The following is a 17,074-nucleotide window of genomic DNA, read 5'->3' on the forward strand; positions in this document are numbered from 1 at the left end:
TCTTCCTATTTCTTTTCTTGGCTCCTAGGTTGCACTCTTGTTGTTGTAACCACAACACCTGAGAGAAGAATTTAAGTGTTAATTTTTCTCATGATTTCGGAGGGTTCTTTTCCTGGTGGCTAGTCCCAGTATTTAAGCAGAACATCACTGTGGCAGGAGAAAGTGACAGTTGAAAGTCTTCACTTTGTGACAGATAGAAAACACAGAGACATAACGCTTCAGGGTGGCTTCCCTGTGACCTACTTCCACCAGTGAGACCCTACTTTGAAAGTTCCAAACCTTCCCAAATAGTACAACCAGCTGTGGACCAAGAATTCAACACAAGAGCACATGGGTTTCGCATTTAAACCAGATCATCCCGTGTTTTCTTGACTTCCCTTCCCTTTTTATTTTTTTTTTCTGTCAACTATGTTTTTGATCCTTAGACCCCGAAAGAATCCTTACAACACAGTCTCGTATCTGCTTGGCTTTCACTCCATAGACAACAGGGTTCATAGTGGGAGGCAAAAGCAGGTAAATATTAGCCACAATGATGAGGCAAGATGGATGGATGGTGTTGCCCCCAAATCGGTTTAAAAAGAAACAAAAGAAGGCTGGACCATAGGAGAAAACGATGGCACAGATGTGGGCAGTGCAGGTGCTGAAGGCCTTCTGCCGAGCGTCTGCTAAGGACAGGCTGACCACTGCCCTCAGGATCATGGTGTAAGAAACTGTGATACACAGGATGTCAAAGCCCCCAATCAAGAGAGCTATCATCAAACCATAGACAATATTGACCTTGATATTCCCACAGGAGACTTTGGCTACAGATAACTGGTCACAGTAGGTATGGTTTATTATATTGCCTCTGCAGTAGGGAAGTTGCTTTGTGATGAAAATCAAAGGAATAATGAGCACCACTGCTCTCAAGAAAGTAGCAAGCCCAGCTTTTGCAATGACAGGGTTGGTGAGGATGGTAGAATAGCGAAGAGGATAGCAAATTGCTACATAGTGGTCCAGAGCCATCAGCATAAGTACCCCAGACTCCATCCCTGTGAAAGTGTGAATGAAGAACATCTGGACCAGGCAGTCAGTAAAACTGATTTCCTTAAGGTAGAACCAGAAGATACAGAGAGTTTTGGGGATTGAAGCAGTGCACATCACAAGGTCGGTAAAGGACAACATAGCCAAGAAGTAATACATGGACCTGTGAAGGGAGGCCTCAAAGAAGATGAGGTAGAGGAGGCCACAGTTCCCCACAACAGCTACTGCATACATGGAACAGAATGGGAAGGAAATCCAGACATGCATGTCTTCCAGGCCTGGGATCCCGTTCAGAATCAATGAGGCTGGGGTCATCTCTGTTTGATTCAGCAGTAGCATGATGAGGTTGGAATCTTCTTCAAAAGACTAATGAAGTCTGGATTTTTAATTGTTTGACAGTCTAACCTTCCAAGATTAGGACAAATGAGAAAGATAAATTCTCATCTCTCTTCTTTATTTGTTAAGTAGTCGTTTATTACCAAACAGCTAATTAAATAAATAAAAAATTTAAAACCAAGAATATAGCTCACTAGTGGAGCATGCCATAGCTTTTGGATTCAATTCCCATACAAAATATACATCCTAAGCTAGTAAATTGTTGTTTGTCAACTCATTGATTTGTCCATTAATTTTGCACACATGATTTTTAACAATCACTAAGTGTTTTATTTTATCATCATTATTTTAAAATAAGAAAGGAGAAGGATAAAAATTTATAGTTATGAACTTTTAATGTGTTGAGAATTTTACACGTACACATAAAATGTATTTTAGTCATATCTATGCTCTACTCCTCCATAAGTCCTCTCAGAATTTACTTGCCACCGCTACTCTCCGCTTGGATACTTTCACAACCCACTGAGTGTTGTCAGTAATTCCTGTAAGTGAATGGTGTAGCATCATCCACTGGAGTATGGACAAGCAACAAGGCCACTTGCCTAAAGAACACTCAGTCTTCCTACTCTGGTAGTCTTTTATCTATGAAAGCTCCTCATGTAGGGGTGAGACTTTATTATCTATGCTGAAATTTTGACTTCCTTGATCGAGTGCAAGATACTTTGAGTTCACGAAGGCCATGACCTTGTAATTTCTAGAAGACTTTGTTTCACAACAACCATCTCCAGTACAGCTCTTACAATGTTTCTGTCCCATATCCACAATATTCTCCAAGCCATGAGGGGATGACTATAATACAGATGTCCCCTTTAGGGCTGCACACACCACAGTTTCTCATGCTCTGCCCTCTGACCATTTGTCTCTGTATTAATTGCTGTTCACTAGTTAAGCAAACTTTCCAAGTGAGACTTGGGAGCTGCACTAATCTATTGGTATTCAGATATGTACTTCAAAGACAGTTTGAGGCTATATCTGTTTCACACTCCAAAAAAAAAAAAAGGTAGTAAGATCTCCACTAATGCCTATGATATACCCACTTGCAGACTCACAGCTAAGTTTACAGTACCAAGCATGTCCCGTGGAGAGAGTCCTAAAACCAATCAGAAATCCATGGATTACCCGTGTAACATTTAGAATACCAATATTGCCAAGTCAGTCATAACCATACTGTCAGGATTCACAGGAAAAGACTTTTGATGACTTTTCTCCTCTACCAGCCCGTCTGTGTAGCGCATTCTGGCAGAGGAGCAATTCCAGGTCATCACCAGCTTTATTTCGCCATGTCTGTGAGCTCGGATTGAGGAGTTTTCAGCAATAGGGTCTTACCATCAGGTTCAGGATAATCATGAACAAAGGCAATAGACTGTTTTGTTCTTTTTCACTGTTAGTGCTATATCTTGACATAAATGTTCACAACTAGAATCATTGCCGTTTGATTATTTTGTGAAGGGTTTTTTTGCTTTTTTTTAATACCAGGTCTCATATATCTCAGGCTGGTTTCAAATTTACTATGAAGCTGAGAATGACCTTGAACTCCTGATCTTCCTATCTTTGGCCTCTAAATGACAGAATTACAGACATGCTCCATCATGCCTGTCTCAATTTCATATTTTCTTAAGGAAAAGTTTGTTTGTTATCATCTCACCATGATATAACAGATACATTTGGAATTCATTCTCTTTTTTATTTTTAATAGTGGATCATATTTATGTTACTATGTAGCAGGTACTATACTGAGATCTTTATAAGTGTTTACAGACTTGATCCTCACTATCATTTCAGCAATATTTTTTGTAGCCTGCCCTTTTTAACTGAGTAAATAGCAGTCGTGAATAGATGAGGCTTCTTCAAGCATTAATGGCAAAACTTAACCCACCAGTTCTGTGAATCTGGCAATAAATATGCAGTCTGTCATGGCAGGGAAGGCATGGCAGTAGGCATTTGAGACAGCAAATCACATTGCTTTTGCAGTCAGAAATCACAGAATGATGATCATGTGTGCTCAGCTTGTTTTCTTGTATTTATTCTGGAGCTCCAGGACATGGAGTGCTATCACCCATATTCACAGTAGGTATTTCCTGTCTGGAAGCTCCTGCACAGAGATGCCCAAATATTTGACTGCCAAAAGATTCTGTCTCGTCACAATGACAAAACTGGCCATCACGCTGTTATAGAATGTGTGTGTGCTTCACAGATTTCTTATTGTTCACAAGTTGCTTTATTTATTTTTATGACTTTTTTCTTCTATATTACGTATCAAATCTTCCTAATGTCAGATGATTTATTGATTACTTTATACCTATGATTATACTTTGATGATGGGTGTATGTTTCAGAGGCTGTAGAAATCTAGAAACTCCCTGTATAAGGGAATCTCATGAGCATGTGTTTTTTGCTAGGGGTTAGTACATGAGAACCTTACTCCACTGGAGACTTCCTTAATTACACTTTTCATGTATGTTTTCCTAAGAGCCTTCATTTTTTCCAGGAGGATCTCACTAATCATAATCCCACAGGAGCGTGTGCTAAACTGGATGCTCATGTTATTGGAACAGTGGAGGGACCAGAGGATGTCAAACCCTCCAGTTTGTCAAATGCCTCATCTCTTATTTGTCTTTGGTTGCAGCTGATCTCTGTTTCTCAGAATAAACATCCAGTCACCACAGTGGTTGCTTAGCATTGGGTTCGTGGATGACTTGGTATTTGATCGTTTATTACTGGCTTTTTCTCCCCACCTCCTTGTTTTGCACTGAGGGCACAGACCAGCCTTTATGAGAGTCAGTGGTGTCCTATGTACATGTTCACAATAGTGTTCTTCAAAATATACATTCTTAGAATATTATAAATCCAAAGAAAATTTTTGGAAAAAACAAGGCAAGTTTCTTGTTCTTATATCTGAGTGTGATTATGATCTTGTCTAGTGGAGCAGGGCAGAGGATTCCTTCTGGTTGAAGCATACTGTCTACTCATGTCATATTGGTATGTTTGCAAAGTATTTCCTTTTAGGTCCTGTTCCCACTACCCAACCCTCCTAAAACTTTACCTACTTACAAACAGTCAGCTCTGTATTGGGTAACACACAGTTCCTGACCTAATATTAGTTAAGTATTAGTTAATAAAGCATTAAAGTGATCAACCTCAGTTTGAAATATTAACTGTGATTATATAAAATCTTCATATATTTTAGGGTTGCTTATAAATTTAAAAGTCTTTATTATATCACATGTTCTTTACTTTTTTCTGTTTCCAGTATACAGCAAGTTACGTGACACCTATTAGATCTAAACGTATATGTGAATAGGAGACCAGATTAATGACTATTTTGAACATGACATCATTAAACTTAAATCTAACACTGTTGTATGTAAAACACAAAACGAATCACCATAAAAAAATATAATTCCTACCTCATAAATAAACAGAAATGTAATATTTTTCCAAAGCTCATAACAATTAGAGAAAAAAGAAAAATTACCAACAAATGAAAAAAATTATTTGTAATGCTTCCTTTCAGAATAAATTATTTAATTAGTACTACAAAGTGATCATATTTCAGTTAGTTTTTTAACAATATAAAGAAGGTGCATAAGAATTAAAATTATCTTTAAAATATTGATAAATGAGAAACATATTATAATAGCAAAACTATACCCCAAGTTATGTTCAGGTAAAATAGAAATAAAAACAAGAAAAAGCTAGATCAAGAAGCAGAATGTGGTTGGTGTAGCACAATGCCAGCTAATACATTGCACTGACTCATCTCTAGGTTTGGTTAAAATTCTTAACAATATTCCTCCTCACCTTGACAGATTTCTAAATGGAGAAGTCACTTAAATCACATAATCAGATCTTTGTTGCATCTAAAATTTATATTTTATCATTAATTTATTGTTTTGAAACAAACAATAAGAAGGCTAAAAAGGCTTTAGATTTGTAGTTTTATCAAAAGAACAGTATCAATCAACAATTTAAAATTTGTATTTCCATGTAAACCAAAATACCATATGTCTTTTTGTCAGACCCGTTAATGTGTGCTTCACAGTTGCATATAGTTTTAGAATACCTTAACAGATATTATTAAAGAAATAAAAACTGTAAGTATTATGTATGTGTGTGTGCATATGCCTGTATATACACGCACCTAGGATACACACATATATAACTGATTGCCAGAAAACAAAGATTAAACTCATTTCCATGAACATATGTAGTCACAAGTTTTTGGATAGAGAATATCATAACTCATTGTTTCTTAATGTCTGTGACTAGTCCAGCTATACTCTGTATAGAAACTACAGTAGAAGCCAATCCTGAAATTAGGAAAAGCATAGAGATTCACAAACCAAAGATATAAAATGTATTTCTGATATGTGTGCTGTTTTCTAAGGAGTATTTTTCATAGCCTCTACCAAGCTATTATGCATATTTTTACTATAGTTTTAATTACCAAGAGTAAATTGGTACAACTTTAAATCTCACTCTGAGCACACTTGCCAAATTAAGCAAGAGAACTGTAAAGGTCAAAGTAATACTTAATGACCACAAAATACATTTACCAAAATAAATTCCAGCATATCACAATTTAATTTTTCTTATAAAGAATTTCCCATGCTGTTTTGAGTATGGACAGATATATTGAAACAGTAACATTAATACATGGATATAATCACTTACAAGGTAGTACTCTCTCCAGATGTGGTGGCTCACACTTGTAATACATGGGAAGCCAACGCAGGGGGATAGCCATGAGTTCAACGAGTCACAGTGAGCTCCAGACCAACCTGAGTTACAGATCAAGACCCTACCTTAAAACAAAATCAAACTGTAATTCAAATATCACACGATGTTTATTCTCTGTTACACAATATAGGCAATAATGCACTTCCTCAGTAAACATCTTTAATATCTACAGTTATATCTTCATATGAAAGCAGGCTCCCCTAGTGTCATCAGAAAGGATTAAGCATCGTAAATGAGTCTTCTGTCAATAAAACGAAAAGCTATGCTCTTTTAAGAAACAAGGAAGTCAGGTCAGACATAGCAGCACTCTGACTGATCAAAGGCAATTCTTCAGTTTTCTTTCTTTCTACCATTTCTCCTTGAGTGATTTATGCAAGACTTTCATTGCAGCAGAACCAATCAATTCTAAATGCTTAGGGTAAGTATATAAATACTTGTAATCAGCATGGAAATTTAACTGAATTGTGGATCTGGGAATTAAGAGCCCATATTCTCCCTAACACTTCTACCATCAAGATAGTGAGTGGAATCAAAACTATTTCTGAGGACAACATAGCCTATTCGTAGGCAACTGAAGCCTCTTTTCACTGTATCATGATGCCTTTAAAACTGTCCTGCCCCAATCTCCTACCACCATTGTGTGCCCTTTAATACCTAGTGTCTGTGCAGCCAATCACCGAGAGCAAGACAATGTGGTTCCAACGGTCAGGGTCTTGTTGAACAGGAAAAGTCACTGTCCTCTAGTACAGGTAGGTGCATGGCCCTTGGCTTCTAAACACCTTGATAAGCACTACTGTACTCAGTCTTTAAAAGAAAATCTGTGTTATATATCCCAAAGGAATATTTAAGAACATTAGGAAAGAAACATTGGTGTGAGAAGCATTATCATGGGAGAAGGTGAAAGCGTGGATGGATCATAAATAAAGGGCCCGATACTTTATTGACATGTACAAGTAAGAGGGGAAAAAATGAACAGAAGCTATTTTATAAAAAGTAGGTGTTGTAGCATTGATTACAAAGTTGTGGTTCCTTCCTTGTTAGACATTCTGGTAAATAGTATCTCTCATGAACATGGAGGCAAAAATTCTCCATAAAACACCTGAAAACTGAATTTTTAAAAAAAACTGTGAAAAAGATCATCCTTCAAGATCAAGTCACCTTTATCTTAGAAGTGCAGGAATGTATAAACATACATAAATCAGTAAATGAAATCTGCCCCGTAAAATAGACTGAAAAACAGAAACCACGTAATTGTTTCATTATATCCAGAAAAGGTCTCTGGCAAAATCCATCACCCCTTAATAATAAAATCCCTAGAAAATCTAGGAATACAGGGACATAGCTCAATTTCATAAAGACAACATACAACTAACCCACAAGGAACAACTTGCTAAATGGATAAAAACTCAAAGCATTTCCAACAAAGTCAGGAACAAGACAAGAATGTTTCTGCTCGCCCTCCTTCTATTCAGCATGATTACTTGAAGTCTCAGTTAGAAAAATAAGGCAAGTGAAGGAAAAAACAATACAAATGGGGCAGGAAGAAGTTGAAGGCAATTAGTGTAGAATGTTTCCACCACAGACAGCTACACATCTGTATGTTATCTTAGTTATTCATTTTACTTGTCTATATTTGCATTTATACCATTGAACTGTCAGTATTTCCCAAGTCAGGCTAAGAACTATTAAAAAAAAAAAGACTACATAGGTTCTGGATTTGGTACAGTGAAGTTGTGGGTGAATATGAAAGCATTGTCAAAGTTTTATCAAAAACTTAAGAGTATGCATACATATGAAATTATAAATAATTAGATGCTAAATCTTGCGGTAATAATGGCAATGGTGAGAATTGCAATATTAAATCAATAGTAGATTTTAATTTTATATTTCTTTAAAGATATAAATAAAGTTACATATTTTTATAAGTCTGTGAAAATGTAAATGTATTTCAAGGAAGATAAAAATCAACCTTGTTATAGGATGCATAAATTATCTTTTTCCAGTCAATGCACATCTGTGATCCATCTGTCATCTGCCCTACTCTACTATTCAGTTTAATAAACATAAATTATAGATCTTAGTAGATGCTTCAATGACACAATATTAAAACACAAATAATTTTATTTTCTTATATATTTTCTTTTATTTTGTTAGAAAAAAATAAAAATCATGTAGAGAAAATGTCTTTTAAGATTTATTTGTTTTTATTTTATGTATATTAAGTGTTTTGCTTGCCTGTATATAAATATACTGTTCCTGTACTTGGCACCCAAGGCAGTCAGAAGAGGGAGCTGGATTCCTTGGAACTGGAGCTGCAGAAGGTCATAAGCTGCCATATGGGTGTTCTCTTCAAAAACAGCCAGTGCTCTTAACCGCTGAGCCATCTCTCCAGCCTCCATATTTTAAAACAATGGTGGTACTCACAGAAAACTGTGTTGGGCATTTAGTTCTTTGATGTACCTAATTCAGACTCTTAGTGTACTCTCTGTGGTGGGCAACTATCACCACAGCCCAAAGGTGTTCCTAGTATCTAAAGTGGAAACGTGACAGTTGTAAATGATCATTGTTACTACCCCTTCTGTTTGCCTCAGAAAACATTAATTTTAGGGCTGAAGAGATGACTCGGTGAGTAAGAGCACTGGCTGCTCTTCCTGAGGACCCAGGTTGACTTCCCAGCACCCACATGGCAGTTCACACCTGTCTATAATCCAGCAGACATGTGCACACCAATGAACATAAAATAAAAATAATTTTTAAAAATATTCTAATTTGATTTCTGTTTCACTTACTTATTTATTCATAATATTTATTATAAAATGGCATTATGCAGTATTTAATCTTGTGTCTAGCACGTTATTGCAAGTATCAGTCTTTCATTTCTTTATGACTGAGTAACCTCTGGTAGGTACTGATAATCCTCAATTTTATTTATCCCTCAGCACTGGATGAGCATATAGATTGTTTCAACTTTCAGACTAATAAAGAAAACTAAAATTATCTTTTTTCATGGGTGTAGTGTATTTCATGCAGAAAATCCTTGTATCTGGTGGCTGTAAAAGCTGATAATATTCAGTTCCTTTACCCCACTGCTCTCACATCCACCCCTTCCACCTTCATCTCCCAACTCACCTAACTTTGAGATTTCTTCTTCTTTTTTTATTTTTTTAAACAAGTAAACAAACAGCATCAAGTCCACTTCACGCTGCCAAACTACTCTTGGGAATGTGTCTTGCCCTGCGTTGTGGTAGCCTACCAGTTCAAAGAAAGCTGACTCTCTTCTGCAAGTCATCAGATTACAATAGTTGCTCATGGCGGCCTATATCCGCATCCATGCTGACACTCGTCTGGTTTGAGTTTGCATAGGTCTTCCATGTGCTATGACAGTGTCCGTGAGTTGATATGTATATCTGTCCTGCACTGTGTCTTTCTTGCAATCTTTCCACACCATCACTCATGAAAACCCCTGAGACTTGTGGGTGAGTATAGGAGTGAGATAATATACTTTGTTTTCCGTTTAGGGCTCAGCACTCCACAGTTACTCCTTCCCTGTTTAGTGACCAGTTAAATAATTAACACAGTATCTGAATTAATTTCTCTTTACTGAAAGCAACTTTTTTGATGAGGGTTGAAAGATGTGGTGATCTATGGATGTAGCAATTAGACTAGATAGCTGTCCAGCCAGTCATGAAGAGCCTCCTCTTTCCAGCTCCTCAGTGCTGAGATTACAAGCTCATACCATTGCTTTTAGCTATTTTACTTTAGTTCTGAATCTCAGGATTCTTATGATTACATGACAAGCACTTTATCAAATAAGCTATAACCCAACCACAATTTTTAAAAATAATTTTTATTCTTTTAAGAATTTCATATAGTAGTGCTTTATTTACATAATTTCCATTCATCTCTACCTCCTCTCCAACTCCTCCCTTTTTCCCCCATCATATCTCAAATCCATGAACTCTTCTTTAATTATTGTTACATATAAAATATATTGTTACATATAAAACATCTACCAAACTTACTTAGTGTTGCTGATTAGTGTTGCTGACATATTTCATGGCTAACCTGTTGGTATTAAATAACCTATTAGGGGGATGGTTCCTGGGGAAAAAGTTATTCTTCTATCTCAAAAACCATTGGCTGCTAATAATTCTTCATTTGGGATATGGCCTTGTGAAACTTCCCCCATTCACACAGGAATGCCCACTGGTGTTTACATTAGGAAGATGTTGTTTTAGGCAACCATGCTGTTAGGGTTTCATGGATGCACCTTCCCTGTTAAGTCTAGAAAGTAATATCTAGCAGCAAGTGCCCTGATCCTCCAGGTCTTATAATCTTCCCACCCTAGCTTCCATTGTTTTCCCTGAGCCTTAGGTGTATACGCTACAATCTGGCTCCATCCGTTGGGACTGGACACCGTATAGGCACTTGTGCAGTGTGTTGACTAGTTGTGGACCTTGGTAATAGTTTATAGCAACTATTGTAAAGATGGTGTCATCTCCCAGGGCATTAAATGTGATACAGTACAGAAGGACTTTGGAATGAATGACTGAAACTTGATGACTCTTGACTCCTGAACAGAGAAAGATATGAATAAAAATTGTGGTTGCTCTGTATTCCTTGTAAAATCAGCCCAGCTAATGAAACATTAAATATAAAAATACTATTTCTCTGTACTATTTTAATTAATTTAATAGAATCTTTAAATATTAGAGAAACATTTAATTTTATTGTATTCACAATCTGGTAAAACTTAAATATACAATTTGATAGTTTCTCATATGATGTTTCTAGAAGAAAATATATACATTTTTTTATATGTGATTCACAGGATTAGCTCTCTTTCTAGACTGCAAGCTTTTTCTCTTGAAGGAAATGGGATGGTCAGTTTTTCTTTTTGAAGTAATTATGCCAGTGGCTTGGATAGGTGAGCCTAATAAGATCCTATGAAGATGCCTAGCTATTTAAAGTGTATAGTATTCATGACTTTATGGAAAATATCCCTATCTTTTTCAGGAAGAAAGAAGCAATTGAAGATACAAGTATTTCATATCTTTATACATACATACATACATACATATTCTAGAAGAAGCAGAAGCTTGCAAATAACGTAGAAATTAAAGTTGATATTTGCAAACAAGACTTAAAGTCCTCGTGCTCTATTCATTTTTCACTGGGCTTCGCCAAATGAAATCTGGTCTATCCATTAGATTAGTTTTTCAAAAGAGTGAGAAGCTGCTGGGGGTGGGTACACATAGAAGGCAGAGATAGCAGCATCTCTCTGAGTTTGAGGCCAGCCCGACCTACTTGCGCTAATTCCAGGACAGCCAAGGGCTGATACACAGAGAAACCCTGCCTCAAAAAACCAGGAAGGAAAGAAGGGAGGGAGGGAGGGAGGGAGGGAGGGAGGGAGGGAGGGAGGAAGCATCTACTAGGTTTTTTTTTTTTTTTTATCAGCTCCTGCCTTAACAGGCAATTCTGTGTAATTCTTCTCTGTCCCCCTGGCAAAGCGTGTTTATATGCTGTGGCTTTTGGAATCCTTAGACCCTGAAAAAATCCTTATGACATAGTCTCGTATCTGCTTAGTTTTCACTCCATAGACAACAGGGTTCATAGTGGGAGGCAAAAGCAGGTAAATATTAGCCACAATGATGTGGCAAGATGGAGGGATGGTGTGGCCCCCAAAGCGGTGAGAAAAGAAAGAAAAAAAGGCGGGGCTGTAGGAGAAAACGATGGCACAGATGTGGGCAGTGCAGGTGCCGAAGGCCTTCTGCCGGGCGTCTGCTGAGGACAGGCTGACCACTGCCCTCAGGATCATGGTGTAGGAGACAGTGATACACAGGATGTCAAAGCCCCCAATCAAGAGAGCAACCATCAGACCATAAATGGCATTCACCTTGACATTGCCACAGGACAACTTGGCTACAGACATGTGGTCACAGTAGGTATGATTTATTATATTGCCTCTGCAGTAGGGCAAGCGCTTAGTGAGAAACATGAATGGGATAATTAGCAGCACCCCCCTTAGGAAGGTGGCAAACCCAACCTTGGCAATGATAGGATTGGTGAGGATGGTGGAGTAACGCAGCGGGTAGCAGATGGCTACATAGCGGTCCAAAGCCATGAGCATGAGCACCCCAGACTCCATCCCTGTGAAGGTATGGATGAAGAACATCTGGACCAGACAGTCATCAAATCCGATTTCCTTAAGATGAAACCAGAAGATGCAGAGGGCTTTAGGGATCGTACTAGAGCACATGACAAGGTCCGTTAGAGAAAGCATTGCTAAAAAGTAGTACATGGGTCTGTGCAAGGAGTCCTCAAAGAAGATGAGGTAGAGGAGTCCACAGTTCCCCACCATAGCCACTGCATACATGGAACAGAAAGGGAAGGAAATCCAGACGTGCATGTCTTCCAGGCCTGGGATTCCATTCAGAACGAAGGAAGCTGGCCTCAGATCTGTGTTATTCTGCACTGACATGACCAGGCTAGCACCACCATGAAACTGCTTACAATTGTGTAGGTTTTCTAAAGAAGGGACAAAAGATGACATCAGTAGCAATTACTGTCAGTATAAACCATACAATGCATTTTAATGTTCAAGTAATTTTAAAGGAACAGTTTTGTTTGTATTGTTCTTTATTGTTAATTCAGTGACTCATTCAAGAGATTGTTACTGATCAGATCCTGACTCTAAATTTTTGAAAGATAAATTTCCATCCTGATAGATTAACAATCCACTGTATTCTTTTACTACTTCTTAAAAGAGACTTTTAAAAAAAGGATGCCTTACTCAACTGTTAATGACAATCCACATCTTCCTATAGGTATGATCTTAAAGAACAATTTGGTCCCGGCATGTTGGCTGCATGCCTATAATCCCTGCACTGGGGAGACTGAGGCAGAAGAGCTCCAGTCCCACCTGGGACACACTGCAAGACTCTGAAATAAATAAATTAAAAAAAATAGATGAAAGAAGGATTTCATCATCTCAGTGATTAAACACTTAGGACTTGGACTTTTAAACTTCTTGTTCTTAATCAGTAATAGAGGTTGCTCCTTAGTTATTGAAGTGCTATTCAAAGGATTCTGAAAATAATTTAGTGATTTAGTCCTCAGTAGACCATAGGATCTTACAAGTCAGTTGAACTTTTAGTTGAGTTTCCTCATTCTTTATGATTTCTCATTATTGTCTTTTAACATCCTGAGCTATGTTAACTTTTTTCCAATTTAAATGTTTGGCACAGTTCAAAAGCAGCAAATGGTGCCTAAAATGATGAGTCCTTTGGTTTACTCTTTCTACCAATCCCTTTTTACCATTTTCGTCCTCTGAGATTTTCCATTGCCTTTGTTAAATATGCATATTTCTTAACATGTTTCTGTATGCATACATTATATATACTGTTAATATTACTATGTCTTACTAAAGGCTATCATGTCTTTGCACCTGTTATAGTATTATATTTCTCATTTAATATGTATTTTTCAATAATGTGCTGTCACCTTTGATATTTACTTTCTCATCTATAGTCTCTGCAGTTTGGGTTTATGGTTTTTGATGGGGGAGTTATGTTTTTATAATCATAAAAATAGAAGTCATTTTAGTTGAGTACTTGTGGGTGGGGAGCCATAAATAAAAAATAAAAGTTATATTTCAGTAAAGCCTTCTATCCTGCTCACACGAGCCAGCATGCAGATCCCTGTAAAACTCATGTGCGTTCCCTTCTGGTTCACTAACCAGGAAACTGAATCTACCTACTCCATCTTTGTTATCCAGTTCCAGGAGAGCAGCTTCCTGGAGCACTTGCCATGCTGAGACCCAGGCAGGCTGCACCAATAAGGACCTAAAGGCGTGTTAGCTACCTCCTGTTCCTGTGGCAGCACAGCCTGTGCTCTGAATTGCATTCTTCCCATTATCCCAAACCCTGAGCTCCCGTCTGTGCCCCACCCGCTCCTTGTTTGCCTGGGATCCGAGCTGCCTCAGGTGGCCCGCAGCTGCGGTGGCACCCTGAGGTTGACAACTGTGTGCTTGCCCGGTCTCTGCAGCCAGTCCCCAACATCCAAACCCAGGTGGTCCTGAGCCCCAGTTCCCGCAACCTCTCAGTGGCGTCGGATTACGCCCCCCACTCTGTACCCCAATGCCCGGGGTCCCCCAACGCCCGAGGTCTTCTCATCTAACCCGAGAACGCACTGGAGCTGTTTTGAGGCTGGAGCAGACCAGGCAAACTCACAGATGCAGGGGCTCTGCAGGACCTGCAGCAAAAGCGCAGGCACACAGGTGACGTGTCCCGCTAAAACAAGGGAGGCCTCAGACCCGTCCAGGGCAGCTTTACCACCGCGAGCGCTGCTGGTGGTGTCTATGAAGCCACCCCCGCCCACACACACACACAAGTATAGAGATGCCCTTGCCACCCTCCCAAAGCCTGGGTGAGCGCCACACACCCGGCACGTCCCATTTCCAAACTGTAAGGGATATTTATTGAATCCTGAGAATCGGGCTAGGCAGTGTGGCCACTGAGGGGCATCCCCCATACCCACAAGACAAGGAGGATGCCATCCCTCCAGTCCCAGTGACTAACGGCCCCAGGAGAGGAAGTCCGGAGTCTCTTAGACAAGTTTTGTTTGAAAAGTGATGCAGTAATTGTTTCCTCATTCCCTTGGGTCCACTAGAGGATTGAGTCTGGATGCCCTGGGAGAAACTGCCTTCTAGTGTACTACTCTCTGTGATATTTCTAAATAAAAATGATATGTAAATGACCTCAACAAACACTGTATTGTGTAAGGGACATAACGGGCATTTTCACTGCCTCCTTTGTTTTTATAAGAATTGCTTGGAATTTTTCTTTTAGTTTTGCTTCTTTGTAGGAAAAAATGTTCTATGTTTGTTATTTCTAATCATATCTCGTATTTTTTCTCACCCTAGAGGAAAATTATTAAATCCCAAATTCTCTATTTGCTTCCAAACTTCACTTCCAACTTAATTAAGTGTTTCGAGTACAGAAATGGCGTTCTATGGTTCACTAGTTTTTTCTTTTGGAAACCCTGACCATCTGCCGTGAAACAGCATAAAAAATTCACACAGGCGTATCCAGTTGGAAGCTCAGAGCCTGATGAATATTAAAAATGTTTTAACAACTGTGGCAGAATTAAAATCCAGTGCCTATGATTCCCAAAGGAACATCGAACTGTGCTTGTGTATGTGGGTGCGTGAGGATGGATGTGTGCTTAGGGGTTTGTGGTGGGGTGTGTGTATGGCATGTGAGTTGTTAATGTTGAAGGTTGGGGGGACTGTGATTCTCAGAAAGGACTTCTTTTTGGTGGGGTGTCTCTGCAGCTCGGGAGCCTGTCCTGGAACTCATGGAGATCAGCCTGCCTTAGATGGCTCTTGTCAAAGTAAGTTTCAGAAAAAACAATAGAACCAGCTATGAAAACTAAAACATGTATCTTCGTTGTGATTTGTAGTAGGCAAGGTTTTGAAATGAAGTCACATTTCACAAAATTACAGACTGGAGTAAATAAAAATTTAATATTTTAGTAATAAAAAGACAAAATACAAAAACACCCGACACAAAGGAGGAGCTGGTATGGCTGTGCATACATAACCAGGTATGTAAATCACCCTGTCAAAATTGGCAAGAAAAAGAAAAATGAAGAGAAGAACAAACATGTCAACAAACAATGCCAGTGGCCATTGCCTTTCCTAGTTACCTGGAGAATAAATGCAGATTGAATCTCTCATGATGTAGGATGCATACCAGCACACGTAGGTGATAAAAAACCTAGACGTATCAGGTGCTGCCCTGGAAGAGGAACTGGCACTGTCACACACTACCCATAGCAGGAATGTAAGGCAGTGTTTGTTCTCAACCTCCTGACTCTGTGACCATTTACTGACATTCCCTCATGTCGTGGTGACTCTTAACCAGAAAACTATTTCGCTGTTACTTCATAACTGCAATTTTGCTACTGTTAGGAGCTGTAATATAAATATCAGATATGCGGGGTATCTGATGTGAGATTACAAAGGGGTTGCAACCCCCAGGTTGAGAACCACTGGAGTAAATCCTAACAGCTATTTTTTGTGTATCTTGTAATGAAAAATAAATGTAAACTCCAGTTCTCTCTCCAATAAAGTGTACGCCTACATTCACCAGAATACAACAAGTAGAACACCGATCGCAACATAATCTACAATGTTGTAACATAACCTAAACCTGAGAAATCACATGTCTATTGGCATCTACATGAGCAAATTTTTATACACTTTACAGTAAAAATATATACAATTATAGAGTTACTTTTAATAAGAAGCCTGAAATTGCAAACAAATGTGAATAAAATTCATACACTGTATTGATGTTTAAACTTATTTTATGTATTTGCTTAGTGTCCTTATTATAAAATAAAAAAATGTTTAGTCTGTGCTACCAGAAATAAGCACCTGGGAGGCTGAGACAAGAACAGTTCAAGTTTGAGGCTAACCTAGACTAAATAGTGAGATTATCTCAAAAATTTCAACAAAAATGGAAATTGTTCCTATTTGATAGAAGAGTAAGGTAGAGGGGTCTTGCGAGCTACTGAGTGGATGCTTGTTTGTATTTGGACAGTTGATGGCTACTGAGTAAGGGTGTCACGTTTTTCCATAGGTGTGGACACTGATTGGTGCCCGATGCCCCAGTAGAACTCACACTCACATGTTAATGGGCTGTACTAACACAACTCAATGTGCTAAAAATAAGTAAAGGAAATAGAGAGAGCAAGAGTTTGGAAGGGAGAGGAGGTGAGGGATCCAGGAAAACCAGAGGGGATGTGAGGGGTGCTTATGATCAAGCTACAAGCTGGGTGATCATGGTGCATGCCTTTAATCCCAGCACTTGAGAGGCAGAGGCAGACAGATCTCTGTGAGTTCGAGGCCA

The 17,074-nt window shown here is 38.6% G+C and overlaps 2 protein-coding genes across 2 annotated transcripts; both read right to left on the reverse strand.

The window, feature by feature from the left end:
• Positions 1 to 402: 402 nt before the first annotated feature.
• On the reverse strand, positions 403 to 1,362 carry LOC121457913 (olfactory receptor 52N4-like). The gene has a single exon (XM_041666982.1). The coding sequence runs from the start codon at positions 1,360 to 1,362 to the stop codon at positions 403 to 405; it is 960 nt and encodes a 319-aa protein (XP_041522916.1).
• A 10,311-nt stretch (positions 1,363 to 11,673) lies between these two features.
• LOC121457912 (olfactory receptor 52N4) lies at positions 11,674 to 12,639 on the reverse strand. Its single transcript, XM_041666981.1, has one exon. It carries the CDS (start codon positions 12,637 to 12,639, stop codon positions 11,674 to 11,676), a length of 966 nt encoding a protein of 321 aa, XP_041522915.1.
• Positions 12,640 to 17,074: the final 4,435 nt, after the last annotated feature.

The sequence above is a fragment of the Microtus oregoni genome, unplaced genomic scaffold, assembly GCF_018167655.1.
Source record: "Microtus oregoni isolate MIOR12 unplaced genomic scaffold, Mior012 000016F_ref0000370, whole genome shotgun sequence".
In the NCBI taxonomy this organism is placed as follows: Eukaryota; Metazoa; Chordata; class Mammalia; order Rodentia; family Cricetidae; genus Microtus; species Microtus oregoni.